Here is a 21877-nt window from a genome sequence, read left to right on the forward strand (position 1 = left end):
TGACAGACTTTGGGTTAATTCTCTAACCCAGATGTGCCCCAAGTGCAGCATGAGGTTTGACTCATACAACATTCCTTTCCTCTGTATGTAATTGCAGGCTGTGAACAGGATTTGTCAGCAGCAGGCTTTTACTGCTGGAGAACTCAAGAAAAAAAAAATCTTATGCATTTTTCCAGATATACAAGTGAGTATTATAATCAGACATTTTGTTTTTGCATTGTCCAAGGAGTTGCAGGAAGACTGACCTTAGCCCTTCAGTTAACAAAGCAGACCTGAATACTGCAGTCTAGAGATGCTTCCTCAAAACTTGAGCTTCACTACATGCTTGAGTTACTTTAAGTCAACCAGGGGTTCCAGCATTAACCTGGAATAGGCTACATTTATTTTAAAGCTATTTTAGAATGATGGACATGAGTACGGCAAGATTGAATGAGCTTCACAATTACCATGCTACTGAAATTCTGGAATAAATCAGAACAGTTTATGTTCCCCTAAATCAGGTGGTTAGCAAGACTACCACTGTCTTCTGAAATCAGCTGTTAAGCCCCCAAGAGATTGTGGCCAAACCAAAAGCATGGAGACACATTAGATATGTCCCAATTACAATGAATGAATGTAACAGTAGCCTGGCAGGATACAATGCCCTCTTTCTCACGTCTTCAAAAAGCTGTTAAAAGCTCTGTTATTGATCTGAGCCCAGAGGAAAAATGGAAGTCCAGCATGGCCAGGGCAAGAGGGTAGAGTGAAGATTTAGAAGAATATAAAGCCAGAGTAGGACAAGTAAGTTTTTCTCTATTAAGGTTGAAACAAGCATGATCTCACCACAGAGGTGCCCGGAGAAGACAGACTTAGCAGCCTATTTTCCTCTCTAGTTTATTACTGTCTTGTGCAACCCAGAAAGCAACAGCGCCTGAAGGGGCCCAGGAGAGCTCGGGGAAAGACTAAACGTGCTCACTCTTCAAGTCCGTGCAACTTCCCTCGTGCTCTTACCTGCGATGTCCCAGAGCTGCAGCCTCACCAGGGTCTTGCTGTCCCAGTGGATGACTTTGAGGGCAAAGTCCACCCCGATGGTGGCCCGGTAGTGCTGCGAGAAGAGCTGGTGCACGTACCGCTTGATGATGCTGGTTTTGCCCACGCCCAGCTCCCCAATCACTAGCACCTTGAAAAGATGCTCCCGGCACTCAGGCACCCTGGCGCCCCCGCCTTCTCCACTAGCCATTCTCACTGCCTCCCCCATGCCCAGCAGAGCCCGCCGCAAACTGCTGCTCCCCGGGGAACTGCCAGCCGCAGCCCTCGGCAACGCGGAGCCCTGGGGAAGGGAGCCGGGACGCTCGGCCCTGCCTACACGCGCGGGCAGCTTGTTGCAAACTTTCTTCTTGCCCAACTACTTTCTACCACTAGGAACTTTCGGCCCCGCCCCGACTCGGAAAAGGGATACAACCACCTGACTGGAGTCACAGGACGCGGAAGCCCGGCGCGTTATAAAACCCCAGGGGGAGGGAGGAGAGCCGTGAGTGGCAGGGGGAGGAGCCCAGGCCCGGCCCCGCCCCTCCCTGCGCCAGTCCCTCCCCACCCATTCCCCGGCCGGTGTCAGGCGCCGCAAGCGTGTCTGGCTCTGCCCCAGCGCGCTGCGCTGCGCCGCGTGGTGCCCCATGAGCCTGGGCGAGCTCTGCCCTGTGCTGCCTGCACACAGGGGGAGCGGGCTGCCCCTAGCGCTGCCCGAGTCGGTGGGGGGCTGTGAAGAAGGAGCTGCTGGAGGAGAAGGGGGGCTGGGCTGCAGGAGGAGGCGGAGCAGGGACTGGGGCAGAGCCGGGTGCCAACGTGGTGGAGGGACTGGGGTCTATTCTTGGATCAGCGGGTGTGTTCGAGGAGCCGGTCCATGTGCTCACTGGGGTACCGGAGGGCTGGGTGATGGGACGATAAAGCCGGGCACGTTGCAGGAACAGGCCGGTGGGGGCTGTTGATGCGTGGTGCTGCCTTGTGTTGTGTGAAAAGGGGGGCAGCGTTTGAAGTGAAATGGCTGCACCAGGCCCACTAGCACCCTTTTGTAGAGGGGTGTGCGGAACCATTAAAAAAACATTTTTGAGGCTCCAGTCTGTTCATCAGCACCAGATACATGCCAGTGCCTATTGGATAACTCATCAGGGGGCCAGGCTAGCCTTTCTTCCCCTCGGCCCCCTTCCAGCACTGGATCGGATATAGCTGCGGAGCAGCAAAGATTTACAAGGGCAAGATGTCAAAGCAAAGACTCTAGCGTTTTCCCCCCCTGCCTGTTGACATGCCCTGTGGCCTTGCCCCATACAGTTCATCTCCTCCATGATCCTCCTCCCTTTGGCAAACAGACACCCTCGCTTCCCTTTCTCTACCAGCAGTCAAGTTTTCTTCCATTTGGTTTTTCTGGAGAATTTTATGGCAAAGGGGTGTTTTGTATAGTCAAGTATGAGAGGGGTAGCTGTGTTAGTCTGGATCTGTAAAAAGTGACAAAGAGTCTTGTGGCACCTTACAGACTAGCAGATGTATTGTAGCATAAGCTTTCGTGGGTGAATACCCACTTCATCAGATGCATGTACAGTCAAGAGGCATTTCTTGCTAGATACCTTTAGATACAAAGGAAATTGGATTTAGTATGAAGCATTTCATAGGGACATCAGCTCATGGGAATAACATAATTTACATCTATTAATAAGCATGGCAGATATAATCCTCTAAAGGGGCTCACACGATAGAGGAATAAATGGCATTCCCATTTGTTGATTTCTCATTAAAATGCTTAATTGTAAATCCAGTTCCCCTTATAACTAAATTTATCCAGAAAAACACACTTCTTGTCATTATAAAACAGCTCTTTGCCACTGCAGAAGCCAGCATTAATTGCATTTGGTTTACCATGGTTCACCTATTTTTAAAAATGTATCTGCTGCTGAATATAATTGAGCAGACACTTGTTAGTGTCTGACATAAAAGTATGACAGGATCCCTGCCCTAAGGACTTTATTATCAATGTGTATAGATAGAATGATGATGCATTCAGTATAGATGGAGGTGGGTGAGAAGAATGCTTGGGTGTCAAAACACAAGGATAGAATTGATGTTGGGAGACTGGTTTTATTTTATGCTTTCATGTTAGGTTTTCAGTCATTTGTCATGCTACATTAACTTCCAGAGTTTTCTTTTTTAAAATCAGTATTATAGAATTGTCAGACTGGAGTGGTAATAGGAAGCATCTGAATTCAGATTAGGGGCAAAATGTTAGCCAAAAGGAGGAAACCAAAGCTGGTAGGCACACATGGACAGCAAGGCTGTTCTGGGTGGCATGGCAGAAGGTGCAGATTCTCCTGTGGGAGGGGCAAAAACAGGCATGGGAGTGAGTGGAGTTGGTAGCATCAGACATGCACTGGAATGTATTAATAAGAAGAGCTACACTTACGCTGTACTTATCTTGCAGATTGTATGATTGTTTTCTAAACAAAAAATTAAGACTTACTAAAACCTGTAACAAGATCATCACGCTTTCTTTTCTCAAATTCATGTAATCAAATTCAAATCAGCAGTTTAATGTAAAATTTATATAGGGATCAATAAGATTTAACAAGTCTATCAGGCCTGATTCCGCTCTCATGCTGGTTTTACACCTATGTAATTTTATTGACTTCAGTGGTGTTATTTCTGGCTTACAATGATGTAAGTGAGAAGAGAATCAGGCCCACATCAGGACTACTTCCAGCAGCCAATGGAGATTTTCCTTTATCTCCATGGTGGAGCTTCAAAGTTCTTCAAGTACTTTGAACTTTAAAAAAGAAGAACAGGAGTACTTGTGGCACCTTAGAGACTAACAAATTTATTAGAGCATAAGCTTTCGTGGACTACAGCCCACTTCTTCGGATGCATCCACGAAAGCTTATGCTCTAATAAATTTGTTAGTCTCTAAGGTGCCACAAGTACTCCTGTTCTTCTTTTTGCGGATACAGACTAACACGGCTGCTACTTTGAACTTTAAGTGTTCTGGTTCAAGTTTCACCTGGCATTAAGGTGAAGAGACAAAAAATGAAAGTGGTCCTTCATTTGACATGCGTAGGTGGTGATACTCAACTCTGTTGCTGACAATGACAATAACACACTTACCACAGTGAAAGGGACAAAGTTACATGAAACCTTTGCAAACACCTCTGTGCACATACATGTGATTAATTACTGGGGTTAATGGTGGGCAAATGATGTGAACAGTAGATTCAATCCACTCACCTGGCTGACATATAAAAGAGTGTGTTGTGGGACATAAGAATACAAAGAATCCATGGCACCACCCTGAAACTCCTGGCACACAGACAAACCAGGCAGTGAGTTGGCAGCAACTTTTGTGAAGAAGAGTACAGATATACACATACATGCAGTTACATGGTGTGAATGCAACAACCAAAAACTGAAAGTAAAGCCTGAGAGATAGCCAATAAAGCTTATCTTTCTCCTTCAGTCATTAGGGAATCTGACTAGTTTTAAATATGGGTTTCACATACAGTCAAATATCATGCTCTTTCTTGTGTAGAAAAGGATAGGAAAATTTTTAGCTTTCATAGCATTTCCTTATCACCTTTCTGGTCTTCCTCCCTGAAGTCCTCCGTACCTTCTCTTTAGAGACACATCACCCTCAGGACTTTCTTCATTCTTTCTTCCTATTTATAAAGGTTGTTATCCTATTAGGGAAGAGAAATCATATCACGTAATTAAGTGAGCAATCACACAACTCAAATAATAAATAGGACTGTCTATTAATGGCAGTTAACTCATGCAATTAACTCAAAATTAATTGTGATTAATCTCAGTTTTAATCGCACTATTAAACAACAGAATACCAATTGCAATTTATTAAATATTTTTGATGTTTTTCTACATTTTCAAATATATTGATTTCAATTACACCACAGAATACAAAGTGTACAGTGCTCACTTTCTATTATTATTTTTGATTACAAATATTTGCACTGTAAAAATGATAAGCAAAAGAAAGTATGTTTCAGTTCACCGCATACAAGTCCTGTAGTGCAGTCTATCGTGAAAGTGCAATTTATAAATGTAGATTTTATTTGTTACATCACTGCACTTCAAAACAAAACAATGTAAAATTTTAGAGCCTAGAAGTCCACTCAGTCCTACTTCTTGTTCAGCCAATTGCTAAGACAAACAAGCTTGTTTACATTTATCGGAGATAATGCTGCCCACTTCTTATTTGCAATGTCACATGAAAGTGAGAACAGGCATTCGCATGGCACTTTTGTATCTGGCATAGCAAGGTATTTATGTGCAAGATATGCTAAACATTCATATGGCTCTTCATGCTTTGGCCACCATTCCAGAGGACGCATTTCCATGCTGATGAAGCCTGTTAAAAAATAATACGTTAATTAAATTTGTGACTTTTCCTCCCTTGGGGGAGAATTTTATGTCTCCTGCTCTGTTTTACCCACATTCTGCCATATATTTTATGTTATAGCCGTCTTGGATGATGATCCAGCACATGCTGTTCGATTTAACAACACTTTCATTGCAGATCTGACAAAACGCAAAGAAGGTACCAATGTGAGATTTCTAAAGATAGCTACAGCACTCGGCTCAAGGTTTAAGAATCTGAAGTGCCTTCCAAAATCTGAGCGGTATGAGATGTGGAGCATGCTTTCAGAAGTCTTAAAAGAGCAACACTCAGATGCGGAAACAACAGAACCTGAACCACCAAAACAGAAAATCAACCTTCTTCAGGTTGATTCAGGTAATGAAAATCAAACATGCGTCGGTCCGCACTGCTTTGGATCATTATCGAGCAGAACCCGTCATCAGCATGGAAGCATGTCCCCTGGAATGATGGTTAAAGCATGAAGGGACATATGAATCTTTAGCGCATCTGGCACGTAAATATCTTGCAATGCCGGCTACAACATTGCCACATGAACATCTGTTCTCACTTTCAGGTGACATTGTAAACAAGAAGTGGGCAGCATTATCTCCTGCAAATGTAAACAAACTTGTTTATCTGACCGATTAGCTGAAAAAGAAGTAGGACTGAGTGGACTTGGCTCTAAAGCAGGGGTTCTCAAACTTCATTGCACCACAACCCCCCTTCTGACAATAAAGTTACTACATGACTCCTGGGATGGGGATGGGGGCTTGGAGCCCGAGCCCTGCTGCTCCGGGTGTGGGGAAAGGGGGCCACAGGCCAAGCCCTGCCACTCCGGGTTGGGGTCAGAGGGGGCTGCATCCTGGGTGCGGGTGAAGCTTGGGCTACAGCTTCACCCCTGGGTCCCAGCAAGTCTAATGCTGGCCCTTAATGACCCCATTAAAACCCCCACTTTGGGGTCCCGACCCACAGTTTGAGAACCGCTGCTTTAAAGTTTTACATTGTTTTATTTTTGAATGCAGTTATATTTTGTACATAATTCTACATTTGTAAGTTCAATTTTCATGGATAAAGAGATTGCACTACAATACTTGTATTAGGTGACTTGAAAAATACTATTTCTTTTGTTTTTTACAGTGCAAATATTTGTCATCATAAATAAATATAAAGTGAGCACTGTACACTTTGTATTCTGTGTTGGCATTGAAATCAATACAGCTGAAAATGTAGAAAACATCAAATAAATGGTATTATATTATTGTTTAACAGCATGATTAATTGTGTGATTAATCACGATTAATTTTCTTAATCATGCAATTAATCATGATTATTTTTTTAATCACTTGACAGCCCTAATAATAAATTTTGAAAACAAATGCTCCAGAGTACTCGATAAGAACAGTTCAAGAACAGGTTTAAATATTTTTGAGCAATTACAAGTAACAAAAAAGTCTATAAAAGCCGGGATGTGTTCACAGACAATTCACAAACAGAAAAAGGCCAAATGTGACTAATAAATTGTTCACAATTAATAGTTTGATCAGCTCTAATTACATTACAACATGCCAGACAAATAGCAATGGATCTTGCTGAACAAATAATTTGCCTTAATTTCATTATTATTCATTTCATCTAAGTTGGCTGTAATCAGTGTAGAACAGCTTGGCAAAATTTGGATAGTGAAATTCAATCAGTTTATGCAGTCCTATTACCCTTCTGTCTCTGCATAGTGCAGTATAATCAACCCTGCATGAGATTACAGAAAAAAGTATATAATTGCTATCCACCTAGTGCATGGCAGATAATGTTTGTATTGTGAACTATATTTTGGTGGCACATGGTCTTTTGCATGGAATTGTATTTTTCAACTGGGTCCTCTGTGCCAGTGAAAATCCCTCAGTGAATAAAGAACATTGGCATTACTGTAGAGTAATTAGCATTATATATTGTTTCCTTCAATTGCCTGCACTGAGGGACTTGGATAGGGTTGTCATGATGCCATTTTTTAACTAGCTCAGCTGATTCTTCTCATTTAAAATCAGGTGCCAGTATCATATTTCAACTAGCAATTGTAAACGCCTTTTGTTTTTCTTTTCATACACTGGACATTTCAAGAATTACTCCATGAATGAGAAGAGGAAATGAAAGCTTGACAAAGCGGTGCTGTTGTAATCCCTCTCACTTAGCCTGAAGGCTGAAGAATAGGATTTTTTTTAGAACTTGATTTTCTACCACAGCCCCTGGCTGATCTTGGCCTGCCCATCCCATAGGGGCACTGTGCTGAGTCACATACTTGTCAAGTTTCAGAGTAAAGGTGATAGATGGTACCAAAAGAGGTCAAGTTTGAGTAGGGGATCTTGCTTTTTCCCTGGCCAGATGCCGGGGACATTAAAATATTTTTCCAACTGTAAATAACCTAAAGACCATTCAATCATGGATACAAAAAGTTGAATAAAACAAAATTTCTATAAAATGTAGTGGTATTGCATCTCCATGTTTTCTTGTGTATCTCTTTCTTCAAAACTGTCCTTTCCAATCTCTCCTCCAATTTGTCTTCTCTTCCCTCCACTTCCTCCATCATTTTGTCTTATCTCCCTTCTGTCTTCCCCATCCTGATTATATTCATTCTTCACTTTCCCAAATCTTTTGTCTTCTCCTCTCTTTCCCCCGTTTGTTTTCCATTTCTGTTCTTTTTTCTTTTGGCTACTATCCTTCTCTCTACCACTACTTAGGCCTTCCGTTCTTCTCCCCTGAATCCTTCCTTTCCCATTTCATCCCTCTATTCTTTCCTCTATGTTCCTCATCCCCTAATCACTCACTTCCTCTACCCAGATTACAGTGAGAAGGGACAGAAGGGACAGCCAGCCAGGAGAGGAAAACTGCAGTAAGCAACCTCTCTTCTTCCACAACACCTCTCTCTCCCCTGTAGTTGCTGTGAAACTACAGCCAGTGCCTGGCCTGAGTAGCTTGGCTAACTATTGGGCAGATGTACTACTAGAGTTAAAGGGAATTGATTACTTCCAAGCCACAGAGCTCAGGACCACTGTGTGGAAACTAGTTCAATGACTGAATTCATTTCCATGGATCTTTATATAGCCTCCCCATCCGCTCCAATCGGTAGCTCCTCTGTGCTGTCAGTCTGTGGACACAAACGCTGTGTGGAGTAAAATGGAATCAATGGAGTGGCCAAGATTGCTCAGTGCTGCCAGCAGCAGGCCTGGTGACAGGAAGTCAAATTTAGGTTGCATAGGCCTCAATAAGACTTAGTCCTGTGAATAAATAAGTATATGCTTAACTTTGTCCACAGTCTGCATTCCCAGTCACTTCAATGAGATTACTCATGTGCATAAAGCTAAGATTGTGCATACGTATTAGCAAGGTTGAGACCTTACTTTCTACAGTGCAACAAAAAATACAAAGCAAGAACATTCTATGACCACCAATATAACTAATTGCACAGATTTAAAGACATAATATATACTTATTTCCTGCCTAAATACGTGCCATTTTTTAATTTACACTTCATAGGTGCTGCTGAAAATATGGATGCCATCTGTACTCCAATTGTACCAAACATAGCTCAGATGCCTGGAGACATTAAGCAGAGTAATGAAAACGATACATTGGTGAGTCTAAAAAAATAAAACATAAAAATTCTCCTTGCTAGAACATATAAAATAAATACTCTTTGATCATCAAAATAGTTGAACACAGTAAATGTGGCAGAACCAGGCATATATACAGGCGTGACAGATGAAGGGGTCTGCTTCAAAGAAGAACAGAAACAAGCTTGGAGGAAGTCACATTGCCTTCAATCACTATGTGAGTCCAGCACGAGTGTGGAAAGAGACCTGCTGATTGAATTTTGCCTAGAGGATGGAATGTTTCCCCACAGACTGATTTATGACCAGTCTTTGAAGAGAAATGGCTTTTGTAGCAAAGCTTTGGCTGCCTTTTTTATGTGGTGATTGAGCTTACTTGCTCCCTGATCTACATGGCTCTTCTTAATCACAGGTATTCTTTGCTGGGCCGATTTCATCATGATGTCTGTTCTTCTTTAGAAAGTCCTCTCTGCAATCTTTGCCATAATCATGTTTGGTGGGTGAATTTATTGTTGGCTGAGGGTGGGAGAGTGTGAAGCATAAAATACTCCCACCATGTTCTCTGACTGCTTGAATCTCTGTCCCCTGGCTCAGAGCTGAGGCAGTTAAATGAAGTAAGAGAATAAACAAGGAAAGGGGCAACAACATCATCTTAACCCTTTACCTACAATTCCATAAACTCTAGCTAGGAGAGCAACTGTATTCAACCCACTCACTCCACTGTAGCAGTAGGAGCAGATCAGGAAAAGAGGAACAGCTTTATAGTCATTCTCCACCTGGAATTTTTTATATCTACTTCACACTGTAGCTGAAACTGAAAAACCCCAAACCCATCCCCTTTCTTCATCATCATCATCATGCTGGAGAAGATAAAGATTAAAACATTGAATGTCAGGAAGATGCTGGAGATTTCCAATACTACATTCATGTTGGTGAGCCAATCAAAAGATTGATAATATTCTTTTATAGTTGTTAGACAATCTCAGACAATAAATGTACTAACTCTGTACCATACCACATTATATCTATAGCTACAGAAATATGACTGAAGTCAGATATGAAATATTCAATTACAAAATGACACTATTTCTCTCATGAAGAGGCTAGATTACGTAATATTCAGAATAACAAAATAACTCATAAAAAGTGTGATTTCTAAAAAAAAACAACTGTATGGTTTACAGATATCTATTAATGGTCCAAATCTGCTACCCTTGCTTAATGTGAGTATGCGTGACAGACTTGCCCCCCACATAAACTAATTCACACAAGCTCAATATATCAAAAATTACTATGTCAAGTTTTAATCAGAGAAAAATTATTACATTGGAAAAAAATGAAAACGGTATCATTTATTCTAATTACTTCACAGAGTCAGAAAAAGTGTCCATTTCTCTCCTCATCCAGAAACAAATAAATCCCCAGTCTAGCAACCAGTTAAGCATGTGTTTAACTGAATGCACCGTGAGTAGTCCAAACCACTTCCATGAGATTACTCATGTGCATAATGCTAATCACATGCCACCAGGGCTTTCCTTTCTGGAGTGCAACACAAAATTCAAAGCAATAACACGTCATGACCACAAATATAACTAATAACATCTATTTAAACAGATAGTACATACTTACTTCCTGCATAGATATGCACTGTTTTTATTTACTCGTCAGAGCTGCACCTGAAAATATGGATGCTGTCTCTACTCCAACTGCACCAAACATAGTTTAGATACCTGGTGACATTAAGGCCATGTCTATATGTACAGCACTGCAGTGGCGCAGCTGTACCAATAGAGCTGTGCTGCTACAGCGTGTGTGGTGAAGATGCTCTATGCCAACGGGAGAGAGCTCTCCTGTCGGCATGAAAAAACACCTCTGTGAGAGGCAGAAGCTAGTCGGCAGGAAAGCGCTTATGTCATCGTACTTATGTCGCTCAGGGGAATGGTTTATTCGTAGGCAGTAATGTAGACATAGCCTGTAGTGTAAACATAGCCTAAGTCACTAAGTAGAATGGTGATAGCGATATGTTAGTGAGTAGAAAATAAAACCTCACAATTCTCCTCACTAGAAAATATAACAATCATTGTTCGAGCATCAAAATAATTAACATAGTATATGTGACATGCCCTTAACTATGAACATATTTAAAATATTCATAATCAAAATAACACTGTATCCCTACAAAAAATGTTCCGCAATACATTCTTCATTGTATAGTCCTGCTCTCTAGTACCCCAAGAATACTAGTAACTTAGACAGGCACACATTATTGATTAATTAGTATTGTTATTATTTAGTATTTATTTATGTTACCATAGTGCCTAGAAATCCCAGTCAAGGACCAGGACTCCACTCGACTAGGCGCTGTACAAACACAGAACAAAAAGGCAGTTCCTGCCCCAAAGAGCTTACAATCTAAGAGTAAGATAAGAGACAACAGATGGATACAGACAGACCAACAGAGGAATACTAGGAAACAAAGAGACAATATAGTAGTCTGTGGTCTCAGCACACCAGCTCCCATGTGCAAGTGGCACAAACAGGTAACCAGTGCTTGTTAGCTTTCAGTCCTTGTTAGCTACAGTCCAGATGTAGCAGCATAAAGTGTCTCATGAAAGGGAGCAATAATATCAGTATAATCTTTCAGAAGAATTAAAGATGGGAACAAGCTGTGAAATTCTGATCCCGAAGGGGGGTGGAATTAAAAACTTTGGTCTGGATTCTCTTCTGTACCCATTGTCCAATGGGCTGCTCTAAAGTCCCCTAGGAGCTATCCATCAGTTCTTCTCTGGCCAGACTCCATCTCACCCATGACACACACTCTACATTGGAAGCTCCAGGGGGTGGTACAGGAGCTGGCTTTGCTGACTCTGACAGTTATGGGTATATCTATGCTGCAAAGAAAAAACCCTGCTGCAGTGAGTCTCGGAACCCAGGTTTATTGACTCAAGCTTGTGCTATGGGGCTAAAAATAGCAGTGTAGATTTCCCACTTGGGCGGGAGCCCAGGTTCTGAGACCAGCATCTGCACTGCCTATTCATAGTCCCGTAGTGCAAGCCCTGCAAGCCCAAGTCAATCTCAGAGCCCAGGCTCCAGTCCGAGTGGGAATGTCTGCACTGCTATTTGTAGTCCTGTAAAGTGAACCCAAGTCAGTTGACTTAGGTGCTGAGACTTGCTGCCACAGGTTTTTTTTTCCACAGTGTATACATACCCTAAGACTCCCCGAAGCTGGAAGAAATCCCCAGATGAGGTGATCTGGTGGCTTTCTGGACCCTTTGTGCTGCCAAAGCATCGCCAAAGGGTTGGAGTAAAGGAGAGAATTTAATCCATCATGTTTAAAATGTAGTGAGAAAAAATAGCAGCTAATTATGAATACCTGTGATCTCAGTCTGACAGCCCCATTATCATCCCTCCTTTCCTCTCCCTCTGCCCAAACCCCTCAGCTACTCAGCCATACAAGCCAGCTGGAAGCCATGTAGTCAAAGTATAGGTCCAAAACGTTTTGGAACAGGATGAGTTTTTCTTCCACTTGGAAAAGATAACTATTCAGCCAACTTCTCTGCCTGTAGCAAAGTCATTTCTCTCATCATCTCCTTTATTAATTTTTATTTTATTCATTTTTTGTAGACTCGTAACATTATACACTAAAATATTATGTTAAGTTACAGTTGTAAAGTCAAGTCAAGCGCTCAAGAGTTAGGAAATGATAGAATTAAGGTTGCCCTGTGCAACCTTAATTCAGCCTCCCTTGTTCATATGAAAGATAATCTTTAATTACATGTACACACACATTTTTTTCCAGAGGACCCTTTCCTCTTTCAGTGTAGAGAATGGATAGTGCTCACAGTCTCCCTGTTCTCTATTCCTGTGCCTTGTGCCACAGCAGACCCTGAATGCCAGATGCAACAATTGAGTGGAAGCCCTGATCAGCTCCTGGAGTCCAGGGATGGGCCATACCAACTACAGATGGACTCTTGGGGAAATTTAGCTGCCATACTCTGACAAGTGTGACAGGCAGTGGCCCTCCACTCCTATCTTCTCATATAGATGTCTCTTTATCCTCCAGTTCGTGACCACCATTGTGTACTTTATTTGTGTTTTATCAACCATTACCCTCTTCAGTCCTGTGCAGCAATTCTATTTACAGTGTCATACAATCATAAGAGAGGGAAGAGATCTCTCCACACAGAGCTGTCCCCTTACCCTGGCTGGCCAGTCAGCCGACCGGCCTGCCTTTCTTTCTCTCCTGCCCTCTCCTCTCTTCTCCTCTCCTGGAACTTCCTTCCTGTGCTCGTTTTCTACTCTTGCAGGCTAATTAGCTCCTTAGCTCTCCTCAGCCCAAACTGATCTAGAAATTAGCCACTCGTTCCCTCAATCAAGCCCCCTCTGGGGGAACTATTTGGATTTACAATGACCAGAGTGCTGATTGAGCTGCTGGTTCTCAGCACTCTGCCACACACGACTTTATGGAACGTATGAACTGAGATGTCCTGAAGGCTTATAATTTTCCCAAATTTGGGCAGTTTTTCATGAGGCTAGTAAAAGGCACATCCACAATACCAGGAGAATCCTCCTGCCAATGTTCAATTCCTGCTCAAAGGCATTGAGATGGTAAAGCTTCTCAATGAAATGTCTGTTATAAAAATTAACATGAGCCATTGTCCCCTAACTTCATTCTGACAAATGTCTCAACTGTTTTTGCTGAAGTGTTCCGGAAATATTTGACCTAACACAGATACCTGGCATGAAAAATCATTGCTAGTAAAGTTCGCAGATGACACAAAGATTGGTGGTGTAGTACACAGAGAACGGGTTACTCTTACAGATGATCTATATCACCTGGTTAAATGGTAACAATCCAACAAAGTTCATTTTAGTGCCACCAAATACAAGGTAATACATTCAGGGGAAAACAATGCAGGTAATAACTGTAGGATGGGAGACTCTATCTTGGAATGCAGTTCTCAGAGAAGGCCTTGGGGGTAATCATAAATCACCTCAGTATTAGCTGTCAGAGCAGTGCTGTGGCATAAAGGGCTAATGTGATCCTTGGATGTATAAAAAGTGGAATACCATGTAGAAGTAAGGAAGTGATCTTGCCTCTGTTCATGCATTGGCAAGACCAGTACTAGAATCCTGTATCCCATTTTGGTGCCCATCAAGGATGTGGAATTCCTGAAGAGAGTTCAAAGGAGGGCCACAAAAAAGATTCAGTGGCTGGAAAATAAGCTTACGACATGAGGCTTAAGGAGTTCAACTTATTCAGTGTATCGAAGAGAGGGTTGAGAGGCGAGTTGATTGCTGCGTATAGGTATTTACATATGGAAAAGAGATCTGACAGTGGGGTGTTCATCAATCTTGCTGGCAAAGGCATTACAAGATCTAATGGCTAGAAGTTGAAATTTAGACCAATTCAGCATTGCAATAAGATGCAATTTTCCTAGCAGTGAGGGTAATTAAACATTGGAACAGCTCACCAGGGGAAGTGGCAGACTTGCCATCACTTGGAGTTTTTAAGACAAGATTGGATGTTTCCCTAAAAGATATGCTATATTCTGGGAGAAGTTCTGTGGCCTGTGTGCACAGTAGATTGGGCTGCATGGTCGTAGTGGTCCCTTCTGGCTTTGGAATCTGTGAATCTATGAGTCCCCCTGTTCATCCCCTTCCTTCATAGGCCACAGGGAGAAACGGAATGCCTGAATTGCCCTCCACATGCTCATAACACTCTCAGCTCCATATTAATCAAATAATCATATAATCAAATCTCATGCTTCAGGGCTTCAGTCAGTTGCCTTCAGGCATCAGGAAAGATATAATGGTCAGATGTATTCTGTTTTTGTTTCATTGGTTTGGGGTTGGTTGTTTTTTTCCCCACCTTCCTCTGAAGAATCAGAGGTTGGCCACAGCTGGAGGTGGGACACTAGATGTGGTGAAACAGTGCTCTGAGGTGGTATAGAGAATACTCTTTCGTAGGTGCCAGGCTGTGTGCCCACATGCAAAGGATCAAATTGATTGCCAGATTAGGGGTCAGGAAGGAATTTTCTCCCAGGTCACACTGGCAGGAGGCAGTGGGTGGGCATTGCCTACCTCTGCAGCATGTGGTGTAGAGTGCCTTCTGGGATCACCTGGGCATATCTTACCTGATCAGTCCCTGCCATCACAGGTGCCTTGTGCATTGGTGGCACCTCAATCTCTCCTGTTCTCTGCTAGTGGAACACTACAGTTTTGTCTCTGGAGGACTGAAATGCTTTAGTCTAACTTAAGTCATTGGGTTCAATGTAGGGGTAGCTGGGTGAGATTTAATGAGCTATGATATACAGGAGGTCAGATTTGATGAGCTACGTTCTCTTCTGGCCTCAAACTCTCTGAAATCTATAAACCTATGATCCTTTCCATTAAATGTCTTCAGGGAATGTGGGTGTGGTGTGAGATCCCTTCTCTGTTAGTTAGTTCCAACCTCCCACCCCTTGCCTTGGGGTGAAGAACCCTTCTACAGCCTTGGGGAGGCAGGGATTTAGCCTGAAATCATGCCACCTTTATGAGCCAACAAACAGTTCCAGTGCCCCACCAGCATTAGTCCCTCAATTACCAGTCAGTGCATCTCCTTCCCTTTCGGCTCTGGCCAATTATCACCCGTGAAGCAAGCTCATGGTGGCAGTGGTGCTGGAACCAATTTAAATGGGGGCACTGAGAACCACTGAACCAAACTGTAAACCCTGTAGATAATGGAATTCACTTCTAACCAGGAGGTGCAGCAGCACTCCCAACACCCCTAATTCTACCATCTATGCATCGTGGCCATACAGATAGGCTCTTCCCTTAGCACTTTCCCCTGCTCTGAGCTCAGACTCCCAGTCTGTTATGTCCCTGCACCAGCATGTGCCCTCTCTAGCAGCCCGTGCAGTCCTTTCTTGAACCTTAATCCCATCCTCCAATCTAGCCAAAGAGAATTGGCAGCAGCAAGTAGGGATGGAGGTCTCCTGCCAGCTCTCTAGCCAGCCAAGGCTCTCAAGCAGTGGAATGGCCAGCTTCTCTTGTCTGCCCTTCCCCTAGCCAATCAGGGCTCAGAAGACAGGGCAGACTCCAGAACACTGCTGCTGATCTGTGGAGTGGGACTGCAGAGTGGGTATTTATCCTTTCTCCCTACTTTTTATTTATGTATTTATCATTAATTATTATTACTATTATTATTTTATATATACATATCAGCGGAAGCATGGCCTTCTAGCTTCTGCGTTCCTTAGCAATAAGGCAGTTAAACAGATACAAGCTATATTCAATCTGGCTGAAGTGCACATTTATTCTCTGAACCACTCTATAATCTAGGGAGAACTCACTGCCTACACATTTTTAAACATTCTGAACGTAATAGAGAATGAAGGGCTGGTTCTAGGCAGCAGTTCTGGCAACATAAAAGCTTGTTTAATATTCAGGGCGCACATTCCTAAAACGTTGATGTACCTTTTAAAACATCTCACTGCACATCCACGCCTCACTGCAGATTTTATTTTTAAGGTTCTGACTTGTCTCCTGTTCCTTTGATTCATCAGCCTTCAAAAATGGTAAATGTTGGCGAGGAAACTACTTAACAGAAAACAAATAAACAAACTAAAAAGACCAAAACCAAAAAACAAACAACTACAGAGAAATTTCCCGTTTCACATAGAGCTTCCCATTTTGCTAAGGTTTACTGTATTTCTTATTTTACTAACTTTGTCCTGGCCCCTTCAAGGTCCATATCTTTGACCTTTTCTGCAACTGGAATAACAATCATCAAGGCCAAATGCTTGGAATGGGGAATATTGCTGTTCGGGTTATTTTTCAGTAGTCCTCTTGGTCAAGGTACTTTACTAAGACCCTGATCCTGCAAAGACTTAGACATGTGCTCAGCTTTATGCACTGTGATTTCAATGGGGCTACTCATAGGGCATAAATTAAGCATATGTATTAATCTTTGCTGGACTGAGGGTACCGAATGCCCCAACATCCATGGAGCAGAGCTGATTTTGACTGATTAGTACTTATTAGTATTCAAAACTCTTCCATACAAACACACAAGGCTTCTGCTGGATTACATACCTTAGCCTTAGGGCCCTTCTTCCTGATGAATAATTTGCAATGCCTTATAATCTTTTTGCTGGCATTCTGTCTCACCATAGTAGCATTGGTTATGTAAGAATCCCTTCACTTGTGACTCTTTTGTATTTTGTGAGCATGGTCTATTTATTTCAAAGCTCCTGTTCTTCACAGTTGATCATTATATATAATTCAAACGCAATTAATTCAGTGTAGACAGCTCACAGGACAGTCAAGACAGTATCTTAGCAGCCTCTCTCTGTGATTTTTTTTTTTTAAGATTGCAAACAGATATTGTCTTGGAGTTTAGTAGAGATGGCTTATTAATCATAATGAGGAGGCAGCAATTACGTTTTTAGTCTAAGAATTTGGAAGATGCTAAATGATTTCCTAGAGTTCATTGGATGAACTTTCATCCAAGGCTGTTTCAGCACACCATAATTGATTTTCCTAGTGTAGTTTGGAGATGCCAGTGAAACTTGACAGAATGATGAGTTCCTAAAATTGAACCAAGTAACATCACAAACACAAACTCAATTATGGCAAATTTTAAAGAAATGAAAAAAAATCTGATACAATGTACATATTTGTGCCTCATCTCAGAAATTTTAGTATTGTAAAAATAAAAAGGCCTATACTAAAGAGAAGCTATCCTGAACAAGACTGGGAAGTAAATTATAATGAGAACACTTCAAACTGCTAGAATCACAAGAATCACTCCAAAAACAGTGCCAGATCACAACAAAGATAGGGAGACAATGAGAAGCTATCATTGAGCCAGATTCCTCAAAGGAAGTGTTTATACAGGTGTGATGGGGCACCTGCCCCACACTGGGCTCTAAGGGGTTAATAGAGACCTAGAGAGGCTGCGCAGGAGGCAGTCAATCAGAGAAGGGCTGAAGGGAGGAGCCAATCAGGGCCAAGAAGGCCCATATAAAAAGAGAGCTGCAGAGCAGAGGAGGACTGTTCTCTGCTGGGAGCCCAGGGAGGAAGGCCTGTGTCTCTGGAGGGCTGAGAGAACTGACAGCACCCTGGACAGAGCAGTGCTGCTAGCAGGGACCAGGGGAGTGAGAGACAGCTGCTGGAGTTTGCAGGCTGAGGCAAGGGCAAAGAGGATGTTGGGGCCACAAGGAAGTGGCCAGACAATTTGCTGCATAGCCACTAAGGAAAGTAGCTGAACAGCAGATTGCAGGTCCCCCAGAAAGGGGCAGCACAGTGTGTGGTATGGCTGGAGGGCTGTGTTGCTCAAGAGGATGTTGCGGTCCTTGGAGAGATGTGGGTCCTAGAGCAGGAGTGACAGTAGTGAAGCAACATCTGAAGAAGGCCTACTAACATGCAGAGCTAATTCCCATGACAGCTGGTAGGAGGAGCCAGAGTGGTGAGTGAACCCTGTTACAACAATCTTTCTCTCTCCATCACTCCCAAACCATTGTAGTTTAGGAGAGGCAGCATAGTCAAATGGACAGGCCATTAGACTTCCATTCAGGAATTCTCTTTTGTGTTCTACCCCTAGATCTGCCCCGACATGCGAGCTTGGGCAAGTTATCTCTGTATCTCAGTTTCATCATCTATATATTGAGATAATGATACTTACTTTCCGTTGAAAGTGATTTGAGATCTATGGATTAAGAATGCTCTATAATTATTAGTATGTGTAGTGACCTGATGTTCCAGAATCCCTTGTGCCCACAAATCCAAATTTCCTTACAGCATTCTAGTGAAAGAAATGACAAATGCTGTGATCTATTATAATTTTTATTAATTTTCTGTTCTCTTTAATCTTCCTTCGCTTAACTTTTCCTTCTGTATCTGGAGCCTACCAAGGAACTAATTGCAGATATTTAAATATGGACCTCTGTAAATCTATTTTAGATATTCTGTTTACTTTAACATTTCAAATCATAAACCAACATATCTCTCCTTTACTACTGAATCAATTGGTACCAATTAGTCTATAATTTCTTACATAAGTAGGCCAGACCTTACATTTCTAGAATCCTGCAATCAGGGCCTAACTAGTTTTTTTTTTTTTAAACCCTCTAATTGCTGGTGCTAATCTCATCATTCACTTTTAAAAGGTGTCAAGCTTGGCTTGTTTAGTCTAGGAAAACAAAGGCTGAGAGGAGATATAATTGTTCTCTATAAATATATTAGGTGAGTAAATACCAGGGAGGGTGAAGAGTTATTTAAATTAAAGGACAATGTTGGCCCAAGAACAAATTCAAGCTGAGAATTAAAAGGTTTCTAGCCATCAGTGGGGTGAGCCATCCAGTAGAAGTTGTGGGAACAAATAACTTAATTAGTTTTAAGATAGCTGGGCTTGAACAAATTTATGAGTGCACTTGTATGATGGGTTTCTTGTGAGGGAAGGGGACAGGACTCAGCAACCTTGGGGCTCAATTCCAGATAATGTCTTATGTGCCTAAAACTCATGCTTCAGAGTTGCAGAGGATTCCTTCTACCCTTCCCCTCCCCAAGTATTCTGAAGACTCAGATGACCGTGGCTGGAGATGGGACATTGAATGGGGGTGGGCTAGGGCTCTGAGTTGGCACCAAGCATCTCTCTCTCTTTCTCAGGTGTTTGGCTGGCTGGTTGTTGCTCGCATGCACATAGTCTAACTGGATCTAGACTGTTCTCAGTGGTAGCAGATGACCGAACAAGGAGTAATGGTCTCAAGTTGCACTGGGGGGAGGTTTAGGTTGGATATTAGGAAAAACTTTTTCACTGGGAGGGTGGTGAAGCACTGGAATGGGTTACCAAGGGAGGTGGTGGAATCTCCTTCCTCAGAGGTTTTTAAGGTCAGGCTTGACAAAGCCCTGGCTGGGATGATTTAGTTGGGGATTGCCCTGCTTTGAGCAGGGGGTTGGACTAGATGACCTCCTGAGGTCCCTTCCAACCCTGATAATCTATTATCACCATATGTCGGGCTGAGAGAGAATTTTTTCCTGGGTCAGACTGGCAGTAACCTTGGGAGTTTAGTTGTCTTCCTTTGCAACATGGGTGCAGGTCACTTACCAGAATTATCTGGGTATATTTCCCTGCCACTGCAGGGACCTTGGCCATTGGTTCATCTTGGTCCTGCCTATTCTTTGCATGTGGCACATAATCATCTTATCTCCTGTAGGCTGTAATATTTTTGTCTAATTTTGGTTGTTGGGTTTAATGTGCAGGTGTTGGTGGCCTGTGATATACAGGAGGCCAGACTAGATACTTTGTAGATCCCCTCTTGCCTTAAACTCTGACACTATGACTTTGAGTTGCAGAGCTTCCCCTCAATGGTTACCCCATCACTAGGGTAACACTGCAAACTTTTCCTGAGACTAGGCTTTTGTCCTATAGAGAGGTTTCCACAATACTGTTTGGTGGGCAATGTGTAGCTTTGACAGAGCCACCTGGGCTTCCACCAAAGCACCAAGATCTCATCTAGCTTCTTCCCAGCCACTAGGTGGCTGCCTGCAGCTAAGATAACAAGAAGTGAGGTTTTTACCCACGAAAACTTATGCCCAAATAAATCTGTTAGCCTTTAAGGTGCCACCAGACTCCTTGTTGTTTTTGTAGATACAGATTAACACAGCTACCCCCTGATACTTGCAACTAAGATGGCTCCTCCTCTGAACTGCTAATGTAGTTTCTTGCCTCTAGGTAGGCAGCTAACTGGAGAAGCCAGCTCAGATCTCACTATTGGCTGCAGTAGCTTCCCTTAGGGATGAAGAGTGAGCCCCCCTCTGAGATGAATATATTTTCTATATAGTCACTGTGAACTGATAACGTTCCCTAGTTACAATCTTATCATTTTCCTGTTGCTGGAACCTAGCAAACAGTTTCCTCCCTAAAAGTGGTTCAAGATCTGAGGGGCTTTTCTTCAAGCCATTGTTTCACAGATGTGTGGTGGTGTCTAAGAGCAATAAATGCTCTTTCAGAACAGCAGCTTGTCACAAGAAGTGTCAGACTTTTTTTTCTTTTCCTCTCTCCATCCCCATGAAAAGTTTCTTGTGCAGCCCACTATAAACTACTTTAAGTCTTTTATTTAAAGAAATCTGAACTAATATTCTGTTTCTTTCTGCAAGCCAAGCTGTCTGAAATCTGAAACCCAATGGTAATTCTGATTTTGGAAAAAATAATCTATTTCCAAATGCTGGCATTAATCCCAGTGATCCTTTCTTTTATTTCCGTCAGGGCACAGTTAAATGTAAATAACATTTTCTTTTTAAAACATGTTTTTAAATAGAATCTAGTGGCTTGTGAAGGACAGTAGATTGACAGTCTATGGCTCTGATCCAACAAAGTACTTAAGGACATGTGCAAACTCAAGCATGTGAGTAGTCCCACTGAAGGCAAGGGTATACTCATATGCTTAAAGTTAAACATGTGCTTCAATGTTTTGCTCAATCAGAGCCATACAGACCAAAGTCCTCTCCACATACATACCTCATATATCAGCAAATTGAGCTTTCCTCATGGTTCCCATCTGTTGAACTGAAAGGACCACTGGCGTAGTTCCAGGCTTATCTGCAACTCTAATCCCTTTCTTGGCCTCCTTAAGGGCATTTACTCAGGTCTCAGGCATCTTAGCCGTCTCCTATCTTGGGGCATATCCTGCTTCCTCCAGACTGGGTACTTGGGCTTGCAGCCTCCCTGCACTTCACTAAGTTTAACCTAGCAGGTCTGACCTTAGTCCAGACCCTGCAGTTTTGTTCTCTTTCAAAGGGCTATGACTACCAGTGTCATACTGTCACAAGGCACAATACATTTATTTTTAGAACAAAAGCATTACAGAGAAAACATATCAGAAAACAATTAAAGGTCTAAACCAGG

The 21877-nt window shown here is 42.5% G+C and overlaps 1 protein-coding gene across 1 annotated transcript in view; it reads right to left on the bottom strand.

Moving 5' to 3' along the window:
* RAB32 (RAB32, member RAS oncogene family) overlaps positions 1-1445 on the bottom strand; it is a 46751-nt gene extending 45306 nt beyond the window's left edge. The window contains exon 1 of the mRNA XM_054023313.1: positions 991-1445. Within this exon, the coding sequence (XP_053879288.1) occupies positions 991-1237 (247 nt within the window). The 5' untranslated portion in view covers positions 1238-1445. The remainder of the gene's footprint in view (positions 1-990) is intronic.
* Between the last annotated feature and the right edge of the window lie 20432 nt (positions 1446-21877).

Source organism: Malaclemys terrapin, chromosome 3, assembly GCF_027887155.1.
Source record: "Malaclemys terrapin pileata isolate rMalTer1 chromosome 3, rMalTer1.hap1, whole genome shotgun sequence".
Lineage (NCBI taxonomy): Eukaryota > Metazoa > Chordata > Testudines > Emydidae > Malaclemys > Malaclemys terrapin.